This window comes from Hypanus sabinus, chromosome 6, assembly GCF_030144855.1.
Source record: "Hypanus sabinus isolate sHypSab1 chromosome 6, sHypSab1.hap1, whole genome shotgun sequence".
In the NCBI taxonomy this organism is placed as follows: Eukaryota; Metazoa; Chordata; class Chondrichthyes; order Myliobatiformes; family Dasyatidae; genus Hypanus; species Hypanus sabinus.
In genome coordinates, this window is record NC_082711.1 from 119,808,019 (window position 1) to 119,825,175 (window position 17,157).

The window sequence follows — 17,157 nt, forward strand, 5'->3', positions numbered from 1 at the left end:
CAAGAAAGGGGAGGGAGGTGTCAGAAATGGACCAGGTAAATTTGAGAACAGGGTGAAAGTTGGAGGCAAAGTTAATGAAGTCAACGAGCTCAGCATGCGTGCAGGAGGCAGCGCCAATGCAGTTGTCGCTGTAGCAAAGGAGAAGAGGGGGATGGATACCTGTATAGACTTGGACCATGGACTGTTCCACAAAGCCAACAAAAAGGCAGGCATAACTGAGACCCATACGGGTGCCCATGGCTACACCCTTGGTTTGGAGGAAGTGGGAGGAGCCAAAGGAGAAATTATTGAGAGTAAGAACTAATTCCGCTAGACGGAGGAGAGTGGCGGTAGAGGGGAATTGGTTAGGTCTGGAATCCAAAAAAGAGCTTCGAGACCATCTTGGTGGGGGATGGAGGTATATAGGGACTGGACGTCCATGGTGAAAATAAGACGGTGGGGGCCAGGGAACTTAAAATCATTGAAAAATTCAAAGCATGAAAAGTGTCACGAACATAGGTGGGAAGAGATTGAACTAAGGGGATAAGACAGTGTCAAGGTATGCAGAAATGAGTTCAGTGGGCCAGGAGCGAGCTGAGACAATAGGTCTACCTGGACAGGCAGGTTTGTGGATCTTGGGTAGGAGGTAGAAATGAGAAGTGAGGGGTGTGGGAACTATGAGGTTGGTGGCAGTGGATGGGAGATCTCCAGAGCTGATATGGTTGGTGATGGTATAGGAGACAATGTTCCTTACTGGGGTCATGATCGAGGGGTAAATAAGAGGAGGTATCAGAGAGTTGTCGCTGTGCCTCGGCCAGGTAGAGGTCAGTATGCCAGACAACAACGGCTACCCCCTTATCAGCGGGTTTTATAGTGAGGTTGGGATTGGTGCGGAGGGAGCGGAGAGCAGAGCGTTCGGAAGGAGTGAGGTTGGAATTGGAACAGGTGAAGTCGAGACGGTTGATGCCCCATCGGCAATTAGCAATAAAGACATCCAGAGCAGGCAGAAGACCAGAGCGGGGTGTCCATGAAGAGGAGGAGGGTTGAAGACGGGAGAAAGGGTCATCGGTGGGGGAAGGAGAATCCTTGTCAAAGATGTAAGCTCGGAGACGGAACCGGCGGAAGTAGAGTTCAGCATCATGCGTACGCTGCTCTCAAACGCATCTCTCCCATTTCCTGCACATCTGCCCTCACCCCATCCACCCGCCACCCCTCTCGGGATAGGGTTCCCCTTGTCCTCACCTACCACCCCACCAGCCTTCAGGTCCAACATATAATTCTCCGTAACTTCCACCACCTCCAACGGGATCCCACTACCAAGCACATTTTTCCCTCCCCCCCCCTTTCTGCTTCTCACAGGGATCCCTTTTCCCTACATGACTCCCTTGTCCACTCGTCCCCCCCATCCCTTCCCACCGATCTCCTTCCTGGCACTTATCCTTGTAAACGGAACAAGTGCTACACCTGCCCTTACACTTCCTCCCTCACCACCATTCAGGGCCCCAGACAGTCCTTTCAGGTGAGGCGACACTTCACCTGTGAGTTGGCTGGTGTGGTATACTGCGTCCGTTGCTCCCAGTGTGGCCTTTTATATATTGGTGAGACCCGACGCAGTCTGGGAGACCATTTCGCTGAATACCTACGCTTGGTCCACCAGAAAAAGCAGGATCTCCCAGTGGCCACACATTTTAATTCCACATCCCATTCCCATTCTGATATGTCTATCCATGGCCTCCTCTATTGTCAGAATGAATCCAAACTCAGGTTGGATGAACAACACCTTATATACCAGCTGGGTAGCCTCCAACCTGATGGCATGAACATTGACTTCTCTAACTTCCGTTAATGCCCCTCCTCCTCTTCTTACCCCATCCCTGACATATTTAGTTGTTTGCCTGTTCTCCATCTCCCTCTGGTGCTCCCCCCTCCTTTCTTTCTCCTGAGGCCTCCCGTCCCATGATCCTTTCCCTTCTCCAGCTCTGTATCACTTTTGCCAATCACCTTTCCAGCTCTTAGCTTCATCCTCCCCCTCCGGTCTTCTCCTATCATTTTGCATTTCCCCCTCCCCCCACTACTTTCAAATCTCTTGCTATCCTTCCTTTCGGTTAGTCCTGATGAAGAGTCTTGGCCTGAAACATTGACAGCGCTTCTCCCTGTAGATGCTGCCTGACCTGCTGTTCCACCAGCATTTTGTGTGTGTTGTTTGAATTTCCAGCATCTGCAGATTTCCTTGTGTTTGCTTTTCCAACTTATCTGTTCCTATCTCTCTCCAATGCTACCGTAAAGGAGATAAAATTATGATCACTATTTCCAAAATGCTCTCCCACTGAGAGATCCCAACTAAATATTTTCCCAAATTGTCTGCTCCTATCTCCCTCCAATGCAATGATAAAGGAGATAGAGTTGTGGTCACTACCTCCAAAATGCTCTCCCACCATGAGATCCCAACTAAATATTTTCCCAAATTGTCTGCTCCTATCTCCCTCCAATGCAATGATAAAGGAGATAGAGTTGTGGTCACTACCTCCAAAATGCTCTCCCACCATGAGATCCAACACCTGACCAGGTTCTTTTCCCAATACCAGATCAAGAACAGCCTCTCCTCTTGTAGGCTTATCTACATATTGTGTCAAGAAACCTTCCTGAACACACCTAACAAACTTCACCCCATCTAAACTCCTTGCTCTAGGGAGATGCCAATCGATATTTGGGAAATTAAAATCTCCCATCATGACAACTTTGTTATTATTACACCTTTCCAGGATCTGTTTCCTTATCTGCTCCTCAATTTCCCTGTTACTATTGGATGGCCTATAAAAAACACCCAGTAAAGCTATTGATCCCTTCCTGTTCCTAACCTCCACCCACAGAGACTCCATAGACACACCCTCCATGGCGTCCACCTTTTCTGCAGCCGTGACACTATCTCTGATCAACAGTGCCACGCCCCCAGCTCTATTGCCTCCCTGCCTGTCCTTTCTGAAACATCTAAAACCCAGCACTTGAAGTAATCAATCATGTCCCTGAACCATTCATGTTTCTGTAATGGCCACAACATCATAGCTCCAAGTACTGATCCAAGCTCTGAGCTCATCCACTTTGTTCACAATACTCCTTGCATTAAAATAGACACATCTCAAGCCTTTGGTCTGAGCGCATCCGTTCTCTATCACATGCCTATCCTCCCTCTTGCACTGTCTCCAAGCTTTCTCTATTTGTGAGCTAACTTCCTCTTCCCCAGTCGCTTCAGTTTGGTTCCCAACCACCCCCCCCAACAATTCTAGTTTAAACTCTCCCCAGTAGCCTTAGCAAACATCCCCACCAGGATATTGGTCCCCCTGGGATTCAAGTGCAACGCGTCCTTTTTGTACAGGTCACAATGCCCCAAAAGATGTCCTAATGATCCAGAAATCTGAATCGCTGTGCACTGCTCCAAACCCTCAGCCACGCATTTATCCTCCACCTCATTTTATTTCTGTTCTCACTGTTGCATGGGACAGGCAGTAATCCTGAGATTATTACCTTTGCGGTCCTGCTTCTCAACTTCCTAACTCCCTGTAGTCTTTTTTTCAGGACCTCTTCCCTTTTCCTATCTATGTCATTAGTACCAATATGTACCACGGCCTCAGGCTGTTCTCCCTCCCACCGCAGGATATCTTGGACGCGATCCCAAACATTCCGGACCCTGGCACCTGGGAGGCAAACTACCATCCAAGTTTCTTTCTTGCGTCCACAGAATCGCCTGTCTGATCCCCTAAATATAGAGTCCCCTATCACTACTGCCTTCCTCTTCCCTACCCTACCCTTCGCAGCCACAGGGCCAGACTCTGTGCCAGAGCCCTGGCCACAGCCGCTTCCCCCAGGTAGGCTGTTCCCACCAACAGTACTCAAACAGGAGTACTTATTGTCAAGGGGTACAGCCACAGGGGTACTCTCTCGTACCTGACTCTTTCCCTTCCTCCTCCTGACTGTGACCTACTTGTCTGTCTCCCGTGGCCCTGGTGTGACCACCTACCTATAACTCCTCTCTATCACCTCCTCGCTCTCCCTGATCAGTTGAAGTTCATCGAGTTGCATCTCCAGTTCCCTAACTCAGGCCCTTAGGAGCTGCTGCTCAGCACACTGGGTGCAGATATGGCCACCCGGGAGGCTGGGACACTCCAGGACCCCCCGCAACTGACACCGAGCACAGAAAACTGGCCTCACACACGTACTTCCTTCCTCGCCTCGTCCCTAAGCCCTACCACTCTGCTGCCTCTCTCTCCACTGCCCGCTGGATATGATGGTCTTCCTTTTAAAGCTTTCCTGCTCTACTGGCTGACGTCATGCACCTGCGCAATCTCGCTTCTCTTTTACCCCGAGTAGTAAATGATTGTTTTCGCTCTGAAAAATCAGCAGTTCACTCACGGCCTTCTTGGTCTGAAGTTCTCAAATGGCAGGGCTGGGCAATCGTGGCTGACGAGCGAAGTTAAGGACCATATAAAAGCAAGGAAAAGGAAATATAAAGCAGCAAAAGTGAGTAGGGAGTTGGATGATTGGGAGGTTTTTGAAATCCAGCAAGTGGCAACTAGAAAAGCTATAAGAAAGGAAAAGATGAAATATGAGGGCAAAGTAGACAAAAATATAAATATCTGCAGAAAATAAAATGCCTTACAGCATAATGTACTAATAAAATAGTACATGGTTTTATACCAGGATATTACATTCTTCCCTCACCCAAACCATATGCTTATCCAAATTTATCTTAAATGTTGAAATCAAACCCACATCCACCACTTCTGCTGGCAGCTCATTCCACAGTCTTACCACCCTGAGTGAAGTTCCCCCTCATATTCCCCTTATTTCACTTTTGAAAAATAGAAAGGGAAATCTAAGGACAGAGGGCAGAAAGGGAGAAGAAGGAGAAATGATAGGAAGGAGGCAGTGAAAGAAAAGGGGATTAAGGGAGGGCAGTGAAGCAAAGGGAGAAAGAACAAGAGAGGGAGACAGAAGGAGAGGGAGGATGCAAGGGGTGTGACACGTGGAGAGATATTTGTTTCTTTCTTCCTTTCTTCAATGTCATTTGCTTTCCTCCGATGGCCAGTACCCGAGATCTTTGGAAGCTGATGACTAGATCTCAGCAGATGCATGCCTCAACCCCTGGAGTGTAAGCAATATGGTGTTGAGAGTTTGTCACTTCACAGTCCCAGTCACACCACCCAATCCAGCCAATTAACCTCATGTAAACAATTCACTTACTAACTGGGACATCTTTGCACTGAGAGAGGAAACGAGAGCACTCGAGGGAGATCCCATGAGGGTCTGGATCAAGAAACTCCTCACAGGGAATTGAACCTGGGTCACTGGTATTGTAGTAGCTTTTCTCCATCCGTTATGTCGATGTGCTGCCCAACGTCCTTCCCGCCCTCTCTTTTCCCCACAATCCCTGGCCTTCTCTCTCTCCCTCCCCTTCCCTGTCCATCCCCTTTCCACACTTTCCCTCCCTCCCTCCATCTCTCTGCCACTCCCTCTCTATGGTTCTTTCTCCACACCTTCCCCTCTTCTCTTCCCCCCTCTGTACTTCCTTTCTCTCCCTCTCCCTCTGCCTCTCTCTCCCTCACTCCTTCTTTTTCTCTCTCTCCATCTGTCTTTCACTGCCTTCTTCCCATTCACTCCTTCCATCTCTGCTTTCCTCTTTCTGTCTCTATCCTTACTCTCTAATATATATATATACACACCCCTGTCCCATCTTCCCCATCGCCGTCGCGCTCTGACTCCATTTTTGTTCTCACTCTGTTGGTTCCCCCTTCCCTTTGCCTCGTCTCTGTGAATATATCTCCATCTCTTGGTCTCTCCCTCTCTCCATAATCTTCTCACCACCTCCTTTGTGACTTTTTCTCTGGCCCTACCTCACTCTCACACTGCCTCATCCCCGTCTCTGTCCTTTCCTCCTCCTTACGCATTTCCCCTGTTCTTCACTGCCTCCTCCCCTCCGTCCGAGGTGAGTGAGTGTGTGCACACACATCTTTTGCTACTAGTACACTGAGGAATTTAAGCTGCAGACAAAACATTGTCACCCTCTGCCTTGTTGGCATGTTAAGAATATTTTATGATCGTACACAGTCACATTTCCTTTCCTGGTTTCTGATGCAGATGGTGTTGATTTGTCTGCAAATTTTAGAACTGGATTGTTTATACTCTTGTTACTGAAGAAGTTATTGAGTCACTATGTCAAATTCCAAAGAAGCAAATGGTGTGAAGCAGAAAAAGACTGCTCGCTCATTTACAGCAGAATGGCTTAACGAAACTGCTACACTGAAATCTCATGAGGTCAGGAACGTGCAGCCAAGAGAAATATTTATGTACAACACAGAAACTGGTGCTATCTGTGTATGTTGTCATGATGCAAAAGAAGCTGGAGAATTTGCAAATGGGAAGAAGTGGAGTGATATTTGGAAACTTGACTTTTTAAAATGTCATTTAGCAAGCAAATCATATACGGACAATGTGCAAAAGTTCCAGCGATAAAATCCTTCATTACCCGCTACAGGCCTGATACGTATGTTTTGTAAGAGTGTAGATGAACGAGAGTGAAAATGATCAAACCCAGAGGAGATCAAAGTTCTTACTGACAGTGTTTTGCTCGCCGTTAGAATGAACAGCTTGCTATATAAAATACAGTGTGCACATGTTGTTGTCACGGGGCAAAAAATTGCACAGCACAAGATTTTTGTATTCACTGGTCATTACAAATTAGAGGGAGCATTGCCCCCATCTCTCTCCCTCTCTCTCTCTCTCTCTCTCTATCCCACACTCCCTCCATTATTTCCCTGTCACATCCTCCTTTCTCCCTGCTGCTATATCTTTCATCCAAACTCCTCTCTATTTATCACCTGCCCTCCCCTTTCTCACTGTACCTTGTCCTTCTCTACTACCCCTCCCCTCCCCCTTTTCAACTGCACCTTGTTCTCTATTTACCCCTCCTGTCCCCTCCCCCTTTCTTACTGTACCTTCTTTCTTTATTCATTTGCCTTCCACTTCTCTCCCTCCCTGCCCCTGCAGTCCACTCTTTATCTTCTGTATTTGCCCCCTCATCCCATCCACCCCCTTTTCCTCACCCTTCTCCTCCTCTAACCCCATCCACCCCTTTAACTCCTCTGCCCTCCTTCATAACCCTGTCTCTCTTTCCTCCCAGCCTACCCATCCCCTCCTCCCCATTACACACCCTTTACTGCCTCCCACTCGACCATCTCCACCAGCTTTACTCCCTACCCCATTTGCTCCTCATCTCCCTCTTGTCACCCTCTCTATCTGGGCTCCGAGTACACTCTATGCCCCTCTCCCATCTCTTACCCAACCCCCTCTGCAACCTTTACCTGTCCTCCATCTCATTCTCCCTCACACTTCCTCTTCTTCATCACCCTGCTCCCTCTCTCACCCCTTCCACTCTTGCCACGCCTCCACACTCTCTCCCTCCCCTCCCCACTCTCCCTTACACCCTCTCCCTCCCCTCCTCACTATCTCCCTCACACCCTCTCCCTCCCCTCCCCACTCTGTCCCACACACCTCTCCCTCTCCACCAGTACTTCCTACTTCACCCTCCCTACCTGCTCATTCAGCCTCCCTCTGTATATCCCCTCTCCCCCACTTCTCTCCTGTTATCCCACTCACACTGCTCCTCCATTTCCACCCCATCTTCCTCCTTCCCTTCACTCTTCCCCACCGTTTCTCCGTCCTCTCCCTCCCCTTCTCCTCATCTCATTCCCTCCTCTTTCTCCCCACTCCCCCTCTGCCCACTTTCTCCCCATCTATATCCCCTCTCCTCTCTCTCATCTACTCACTCCCTCACTCTCACTCCCTGTCTCTCTCTCCTTCTTCCCCTCTCCTCCTCTTACCACTCTCTCACCCTCTCCTCTTCCCCCCTCCTCCCTCTCCCACCCTCGCAGCTCCCGGAGCAGCCGTGGGCTGAGTCTCTGTGGCTTTTATTTTGGTTGTGTACTGCTGGGTCAGGAAGTCTCGATTCTTGCGGTTTCTTGACTGCTGTAAACCTCCTTGCTTCTCTCTCTCCCAGTCCGTGATCTCTGACCACACACAACAGTCACAGTTAGCGCCGCACTCTCCTGGGATCTCACACAGCCAAGGAACAATGGGTCCGGTGGTCAAGGATACCCTGGGAGTCATCATCTTGCTCTCTGTGTGGACTGGTAAGTGAGAGGGATGGAGGGAGACAGCAAGGGAGAAAAGGAAGCAAGGACATGGGAGATGTGAGAGAGGGAAGGAGGGGTGTTTTGTGGTCTGGGGAAAGTTTTTAATTTGGTAGTACAGTCAAATGACAACAAACTTGAACTTGAGATAGGGGAAAGAGTCGGAGCGAGGGAAGGTGATGGAAGGAACCGGGCAGAGGACAAACTGAGAGGGGCTTTTTTGGGTTTAGAGAGAGGGAGAGGAGGAGTGGGAAGGAAGGAAGGAGGGATTGAGGGAGTGGAGGAGTGGGAAGGAAGGAAAGAGGGATTGAGAGGGAGAGGAGGTGTGGGAAGGAAGGAAAGAGGGAAGACTAGACCAGACAGGGAAATCTGACAGAAGAGGAGGGAAGGGCCAAGTGTCGCTGGGTCTTCAGATAAGAGAAAGTGGTATTTCTGCAGGGTGTACTGATGCGGAAGTAGAGGACATATGGCGTCTGTTTCTCTATGTTTTCTGTCTCTCTGGGGTGGGGACCCAGCTCATTCTCCATCCCCTGGCAATCCAATGACCACCCTGGCCAGAATACATCGCCCAGGTTTTTCCTCGTTCACTTCTCTCTTCTCAGATACATCTCTCCCCCTAGCTTTCTCATCCCCACCCACCACACCCCTTCCTACATTTGGTCTCATTCTCAGCTAGCCAAGGAGCTGAGGGCACAGGTGGAGAGAGTGGAGCCATTCGCTGCTCTGGGGCGTGGGGGTCAGTGGCTGCTGAGTGATGTAGAGGTGTCCACTCCTTTGAGGTCCGTTGAGTAGGATTTGCTTTAAACTTGGGTGACAGAAGGTGTGGTGAACTGTCAAGATGACAGTGCTAGACCTCAGGGAGATGGGAGACCAGCAGGTGGAATGGGATAGGAGGAAGAGGGTTTATCAGGCAGTGGTCAGACCACATTTGGAATACTGTCAGCGTCGTATCTAAGAAAAGATGTGCTGGCATTGGAGAGGGTCCAGAGGAGGTTCACAAGGATGATCCCCCTGGGAATGAAAGGGTTCATGAATGAGGAGTATTTGATGGCTTGGGACCAGTGCTTGCTGGAGTTTAGAAGAATTGGGGTGTAGTGATCTCACTGAAACCATTCAAATATTGAAAACCTAGATAGAGTGGATGTGGAGAGGATGTTTCCTGTAGTGGGGGAGTTAAGGACCAGAGGGCACAGATAGAGTGGATGTGGAGAGGATGTTTCCTATAGTGGGGGAGTTAAGGACCAGAGGACACAGAGAGAGTGGATGTGGAGAGGACGTTTCCTATAGTGGGGGAATCTAGACCAGAGGACACAGATAGAGTGGATGTGGAGAGGATGTTTCCTATAGTGGGGGAATCTAGACCAGAGGACACAGATAGAGTGGATGTGGAGAGGACGCTTCCTATAGTGGGGGAGTTAAGGACCAGAGGGCACAGATAGAGTGGATGTGGAGAGGACGCTTCCTATAGTGGGGGAGTTAAGAACCAGAGGACACAGATAGAGTGGATGTGGAGAGGACGCTTCCTATAGTGGGGGAGTTAAGGACCAGAGGGCACAGAGAGAGTGGATGTGGAGAGGATGTTTCCTATAGTGGGGGAGTCTAGACCAGAGGACACAGAGAGAGTGGATGTGGAGAGGATGTTTCCTGTAGTGGGGGAGTTAAGGACCAGAGGACACAGAGAGAGTGGATGTGGAGAGGATGTTTCCTATAGTGGGGGAGTTAAGGACCAGAGGACACAGATAGAGTGGATGTGGAGAGGATGTTTCCTATAGTGGGGGAGTTAAAGACCAGAGGACATAGAGAGAGTGGATGTGGAGAGGACGCTTCCTATAGTGGGGGAGTTAAGGACCAGAGGACACAGAGAGAGTGGATGTGGAGAGGACGCTTCCTATAGTGGGGGAGTTAAGGACCAGAGGACACAGATAGAGTGGATGTGGAGAGGACGCTTCCTATAGTGGGGGAGTTAAGGACCAGAGGACACAGAGAGAGTGGATGTGGAGAGGATGTTTCCTATAGTGGGGGAGTCTAGACCGGAGGACACAGAGAGAGTGGATGTGGAGAGGATGTTTCCTATAGTGGGGGAGTCTAGACCAGAGGACACAGAGAGAGTGGATGTGGAGAGGATGTTTCCTGTAGTGGGGGAGTTAAGGACCAGAGGACACAGAGAGAGTGGATGTGGAGTGGATGTTTCCTATAGTGGGGGAGTCTAGACCAGAGGGCACAGACAGAGTGGATGTGGAGAGGATGTTTTCTATAGTGGGGGAGTTAAGGACCAGAGGACACAGACAGAGTGGATGTGGAGAGGACGTTTCCTATAGTGGGGGAGTTAAGGACCAGAGGACACAGAGAGAGTGGATGTGGAGAGGATGTTTCCTATAGTGGGGGAGTCTAGACCAGAGGACACAGAGAGAGTGGATGTGGAGAGGATGTTTCCTGTAGTGGGGGAGTTAAGGACCAGAGGACACAGAGAGAGTGGATGTGGAGAGGATGTTTCCTATAGTGGGGGAGTCTAGACCAGAGGGCACAGACAGAGTGGATGTGGAGAGGATGTTTCCTATAGTGGGGGAGTTAAGGACCAGAGGGGACAGAGAGAGTGGATGTGGAGTGGATGTTTCCTATAGTGGGGGAGTTAAGGACCAGAGGACACAGATAGAGTGGATGTGGAGAGGATGTTTCCTATAGTGGGGGAGTCTAGACCAGAGGACACAGAGAGAGTGGATGTGGAGAGGATGTTTCCTATAGTGGGGGAGTCTAGACCAGAGGACACAGAGAGAGTGGATGTGGAGAGGATGTTTCCTATAGTGGGGGAGTCTAGACCAGAGGACACAGAGAGAGTGGATGTGGAGAGGATGTTTCCTATAGTGGGGGAGTTAAGGACCAGAGGACACAGAGAGAGTGGATGTGGAGAGGATGTTTCCTATAGTGGGGGAGTTAAGGACCAGAGGACACAGAGAGAGTGGATGTGGAGAGGATGTTTCCTATAGTGGGGGAGTCTAGACCAGAGGACACAGAGAGAGTGGATGTGGAGAGGATGTTTCCTATAGTGGGGGAGTCTAGACCAGAGGACACAGAGAGAGTGGATGTGGAGAGGATGTTTCCTATAGTGGGGGAGTCTAGACCAGAGGACACAGAGAGAGTGGATGTGGAGAGGATGTTTCCTATAGTGAGGGAGTTAAGGACCAGAGGACACAGAGAGAGTGGATGTGGAGAGGATGTTTCCTATAGTGGGGGAGTCTAGACCAGAGGGCAAAGCCTCAGAGGGTCATCCATTTGGACAGAGATGAGGAGGGATTTCTTTAGCCAAAGGGTAGTGAATTCAGTGCCACAGATGGCTTTGGAGGCCAAGTCATTGGGTATATTTAAAGCGGAGGTTGATAGGTTATTGATTAGTCAGGGCATCAAAGATTGCAGGGAGAAGGCAGGAGAGTGGGGATGAGAGGGATAATAAATCAACCATGACGGAGCAGACTCGATGGGCCAGCTGCTTCTATGTTTTATAGACTAAAATGGAGCTCATTTCCGGCATGTGAGAAGCAGTTATGCAGATGACACAAAAAGATCCTCGGAGTTATTGATAGTGAGGCAGAATGCGCGAGGAACCAGTTGGAAATGTGGGTGGAGAATCTGAATTTTGGTTCATTCTCACTGACACTAGTCCTGAAGGTTGTTGTTTTGAGGCAACAGTACTGTGCAGGCATAATAAATTAGTTTATTACTCAACAAATCGTGAGGAATAGGATTGTTTTGGGTTCATGGGCCATTCAGTACGCGGTGGAGTTTCGTCTGGACTGGTGTGCTTCGGAAGATCAAACAGAAGGGGGAAGACCCTCAGGAGCACTGATGAACAGTCAGATCTTCAGATCCAAGCCAAAAGCTCTTTGAAAGTGCCAGCACTAGTAGACAGGGTGGCAAAGAACGTGTACGGAATTCTTGTCTTCATTTATGATGTCGGGCCATGGCTTCCTCTACTGCCACCTTGAGACCACTTTCATGCTGGAGGAGCAACATAACATACTTTGCCTGGGTAGCCTCCAAACTGATGGCATGAAGATCAATTTCTCCAGCTTCTGGTACCCTTTCCCACCCTTTCTCTCCTTTACCATTCCCCATTTAGGTTCCCCTCTCACACCTTCCCTTCTTTTCACCTGCCCATCACCTCCCTCTGAAGCCTCTCCTCCTTCCCTTTCTCCTATGGCCCACATCCCTCTCCTATTCTGCCCCTCTCCACCTTCTTATTCTGCCTTCTGTCTCTTTCCTTTCCAATCCTGTTGAAGGGTCGCAACCCAAAACGTCCACTGCTTTATTCCCCTCCGTATATGCTGCCTGACCAGCTGAGTTCCTGCAGCAGCTTGTGTGTGTTGCTGTGGTGAACTACATATACCTGTCTGGACATGCCCCCCCACCCCCGCTGACTGCTCCTGTGGCTCCTCCCACAGACCCCAGTATAAAGGCGATTGAGGCCTGAGCCCGGCCTCTCAGTCTCCAGGATGTAGCATGGTGGTCAATTGCTGCTTGTTCTTTCTTCCAGTCAATAAAAGCCAATATCTCGCCTCACATCTCAGAGAGAGTTATTGATGGTTTCCAGCATCTGCAGATTCTCTTGTGTTTATGACATGCCTTCATTTGTTGAGGCATTGAACAAAGGGTTGTGAAGTCATGGTGCAGGTTTGATTTGAGTATTGTATGTGTTTCCGGTCTCCACACCATGGAGAGAGTGCCGAACGGGTTGCCCTGGTTGGAGAGTACCAGCGAAGTGGAAAGGTCGGGCAAACTTTGGTTTTCTCTGGAGTGCTGGAGGCTGAGGGCAGACCTCTTAGAGGTTTATAAAATATTTGAGAGGCATAGACAGGGTAGATGGTCAGAGTCCATTTTCCCCAGGGAGGAAGTATAAAATATTCAAATGTTTAACTTTAAAGCCAGCAGAGGAACTTCATCAGACCAGTGTTTTCGTTCACTTGGAAAGTACTAGCTGTGTGGATTTTCTGGAGGCGATAGAGTTAGACATGGTCGTTGTGCGTAAGATGCGTGTAGTCAGGCTCTTATGAATACAACGGTCAGGATTGTTCAGCTCATTTCCACTACACAAGTGTAAAGGAGAACTAAGTAATTGTTACTCCGGATCCTGTGGAGCACAGAAACACAATGGGAAAAGGAACACGATAGAAGTAAATCTACACAATAAATACATGTCCATAAAATGACACTAGACACAAGAACGTCTGTAGGAAATGATGAAGTAGTGGTGGTGGGGGTGTGGAGGGGTGGTTGGGGATTTTTTGAGTCTAGTGGTCTATGGATGCTACATATACATATACATATACATATACATGCTACATAGCCTCCTCCCTGAAGGGAGCAGGACAAACAGTCCTTCAGCAGGGCAGGTGGGATCCTTCATGATGTTACTGGCCCTTTCTTGGCACCCTTCTGTAGAGTTCAAAGCAGGTCGGGTTAAAGATCTGCAAAGAGGGTCAGCAGGGGCTGTCTGCAATGCTCTTGCAGACGCAGAGTACAGGCTCAATTGGCCAGTTGCCTCCGTCCTTTGCAACCATTCTGAGATCTTAATGAATGCTCATCCCCTGAATGTCACCAAGATAAAGCATCAAAACAGGCAATTCAGCCCATCTTGTCAGTGCTGTACATTGTGACTGAGCCACTTGACCTGTATTTGGCCTGGAGGGTGTAACTTTCCTGCTGAAACTCCTGACTCTCAGAGACTCGAACTTTTGTGGCAATGAATGTGGAATGCTCTTCTGCCTTCTGGCAGTGTGGTACTCCTGGACACACACGTTCCACAGTACTGGCCTCAGACTGCCTCTCCCTCAGTGTGGAGCTCCCTCAGATCGCCTCTCCCTCAGTGTGGAGCTCATTCAGTATGGAGCTCCCTCAAGCTGTCTCTCCCTCAGATTGAGTCTCCCTCTCACTGCTTCTCCTTCAGTGAGGTTCTCCCTCAGTGTAGAGATCCCTCTGACTGCCTCTCCCTCGGTGTGGAGCTCCCTCTGTGCCTCTTCCTCAGTGTGGAGCACCCTCAGTATTGCCTCTCCCTCAGTGTGGTTCTCCCTCAGGACTGTGTCTCCTTCAGTTCTGCCTCTCCCTCAGTACTGTCTGTCCCTCAGTGTGGAGCTCCCTCAGTGTGATGCTCCCTCAGTACTGTCTCTCCTTCAGTGTGGAACTCCCTCAGTACTGTCTCCCTCTGTGTGGAGCTCCCTCAGTTCTGTCTCTCCCTCAGTGTGGATCTCCCTCAGTACTGTGTCTCCCTCTGTGTGGAGCTCCCTCAGTACTGTCTCTCCCTCAGTATTGCCTCTCCCTCCGTGTGGTTCTCCCTCAGGACTGTGTCTCCTTCAGTGTGGAGCTCCTTCAGTTCTGCCTCTCCCTCAGTACTGTCTCTCCCTCAGTGTGGAGCTCCCTCAGTACTGTCTCTCCCTCAGTATTGCCTCTCCCTCCATGTGGTTCTCCCTCAGGACTGTGTCTCCTCAGTGTGGAGCTCCCTCCGTACTGTGTCTCCCTCTGTGTGGAGCTCCCTCAGTACTGTCTCTCCCTCAGTATTGCCTCCCTCAGTGTGGTTCTCCCTCAGGACTGTGTCTCCTTCAGTGTGGAGCTCCTTCAGTTCTGCCTCTCCCTCAGTACTGTCTGTCCCACAGTGTGGAGCTCCCTCAGTCTGTCTCTCCCTCAGAACCAAACACATATCAACCTCTGGTTTACATCTCCTCAATGATCTGGTTTCCACAGTCTGTGGCAATAAATTCCACAGATTCACCACCCTCTGGTGAAGGAAATTCTCCAAAGTGACGTCCTTCGAGGGTGCTGGGCTGCGGGAGAAACCTAAGAGCATTCAGACTGCATCGAGGGTTCAGGAGGCAGTCAGACTGCGAGTGTGAAATATGCACCTCGTTCAGACTGCATCGAGGGTTCAGGAGGCAGTCAGACTGCGAGTGTGAAATATGCACCTCGTTCAGACTGCTTCGAGGTTTCAGGAGGCAGTCAGACTGCGAGTGTGAAATATGCACCTCGTTCAGACTGCATCAAGGGTTCAGGAGGCAGTCAGACTGCGAGTGTGAAATATGCACCTCGTTCAGACTGCTTCGAGGTTTCAGGAGGCAGTCAGACTGCGAGTGTGAAATATGCACCTCGTTCAGACTGCTTCGAGGGTTCAGGAGGCAGTCAGACTGCGAGTGTGAAATATGCACCTCGTTCAGACTGCTTCGAGGGTTCAGGAGGCAGTCAGACTGCGAGTGTGAAATATGCACCTCGTTCAGACTGCTTCGAGGGTTCAGGAGGCAGTCAGACTGCGAGTGTGAAATATGCACCTCGTTCAGACTGCTTCGAGGGTTCAGGAGGCAGTCAGACTGTGAGTGTGAAATATGCACCTCGTTCAGACTGCATCGAGGTTCCAGGAGGCAGTCAGACTGCGAGTGTGAAATATGCACCTCGTTCAGACTGCTTCGAGGGTTCAGGAGGCAGTCAGACTGCGAGTGTGAAATATGCACCTCGTTCAGACTGCATCGAGGGTTCAGGAGGCAGTCAGACTGCGAGTGTGAAATATGCACCTCGTTCAGACTGCTTCGAGGTTTCAGGAGGCAGTCAGACTGCGAGTGTGAAATATGCACCTCGTTCAGACTGCATCAAGGGTTCAGGAGGCAGTCAGACTGCGAGTGTGAAATATGCACCTCGTTCAGACTGCTTCGAGGTTTCAGGAGGCAGTCAGACTGCGAGTGTGAAATATGCACCTCGTTCAGACTGCTTCGAGGGTTCAGGAGGCAGTCAGACTGCGAGTGTGAAATATGCACCTCGTTCAGACTGCTTCGAGGGTTCAGGAGGCAGTCAGACTGCGAGTGTGAAATATGCACCTCGTTCAGACTGCTTCGAGGGTTCAGGAGGCAGTCAGACTGCGAGTGTGAAATATGCACCTCGTTCAGACTGCATCGAGGTTCCAGGAGGCAGTCAGACTGCGAGTGTGAAATATGCACCTCGTTCAGACTGCTTCGAGGGTTCAGGAGGCAGTCAGACTGCGAGTGTGAAATATGCACCTCGTTCAGACTGCATCGAGGTTCCAGGAGGCAGTCAGACTGCGAGTGTGAAATATGCACCTCGTTCAGACTGCATCGAGGTTCCAGGAGGCAGTCAGACTGCGAGTGTGAAATATGCACATTCAGATTGCGCCTGGTGGGTACAGGGACGGTTAACATCTCAGGTGTGTGACCTTTCCCTGTATCTCAGTGGATAACAATGTCTCCTGTATGTCTGCACAGAACCAACATTTCCTGTCAGCACACGTGATCTGCTCACCACATGCTCTCCTGTATGCATCTGATCACAGTCATTCATGTGACTGAGACAGGGAGAGAGAGGAATGTGTGAGAGAGTGAGTGTAATGGAGAGTGAGAGAGTGAGTGTGATGCAGTGTGAGAGAGTGACTGTAATGGAGAGTGAGAGAGTGAGTGTAATGGAGAGTGAGAGAGTGAGTGTAATGGAGAGTGAGAGAGTGAGTGTGATGCAGTGTGAGAGAGTGACTGTAATGGAGAGTGAGAGAGTGAGTGTAATGGAGAGTGAGAGAGTGAGTGTAATGGAGAGTGAGAGAGTGAGTGTGAGGCAGAGTGAGCGAGATAGAGAGTGAGAGAGTGAGTGTGATGGAGTGTGTGAGAGTGTGAGAGAGTGTGTGTGATTTTGTGAGAGAGTGAGTGTGATGGAGAATGAGTGAGTGATTGTGTGAGAGGGAGAATGTGATGGAGAGTGAGAGTGAGTGTGATGAGTGTGTGAGACAGAGATTGTGATTGTATGAGAGAATGAGTGTGAGGGGGAGTGAATGAGTGTCATGGAGTGTGAGAGAGGCCAGAGAGTGACTGTGAGAGAGTGGCTGTGATGGAAAGTGATTGTGAGGGAGAGTGAGTGAATGAGTGTGATATAGTGTGAGAAAGTGTGATGGAGTGTGAGGGAATGTGTGATGGAGTGTGAGAGGGAGAGTGTGATGGAGAGGGAGAGAGTGAGTGTGGGGAGT

At 49.8% G+C, this 17,157-nt stretch overlaps 1 protein-coding gene across 1 annotated transcript in view; it reads left to right on the top strand.

Moving 5' to 3' along the window:
* Positions 1–4,397: 4,397 nt before the first annotated feature.
* Positions 4,398–17,157, top strand: part of LOC132395789 (uncharacterized) — a 34,962-nt gene continuing 22,202 nt past the window's right edge. The window contains exons 1-2 of the mRNA XM_059972828.1: positions 4,398–4,494; positions 8,030–8,162. Of these exons, the coding sequence (XP_059828811.1) occupies positions 8,105–8,162 (58 nt within the window). The 5' untranslated portion in view covers positions 4,398–4,494; positions 8,030–8,104. The remainder of the gene's footprint in view (positions 4,495–8,029; positions 8,163–17,157) is intronic.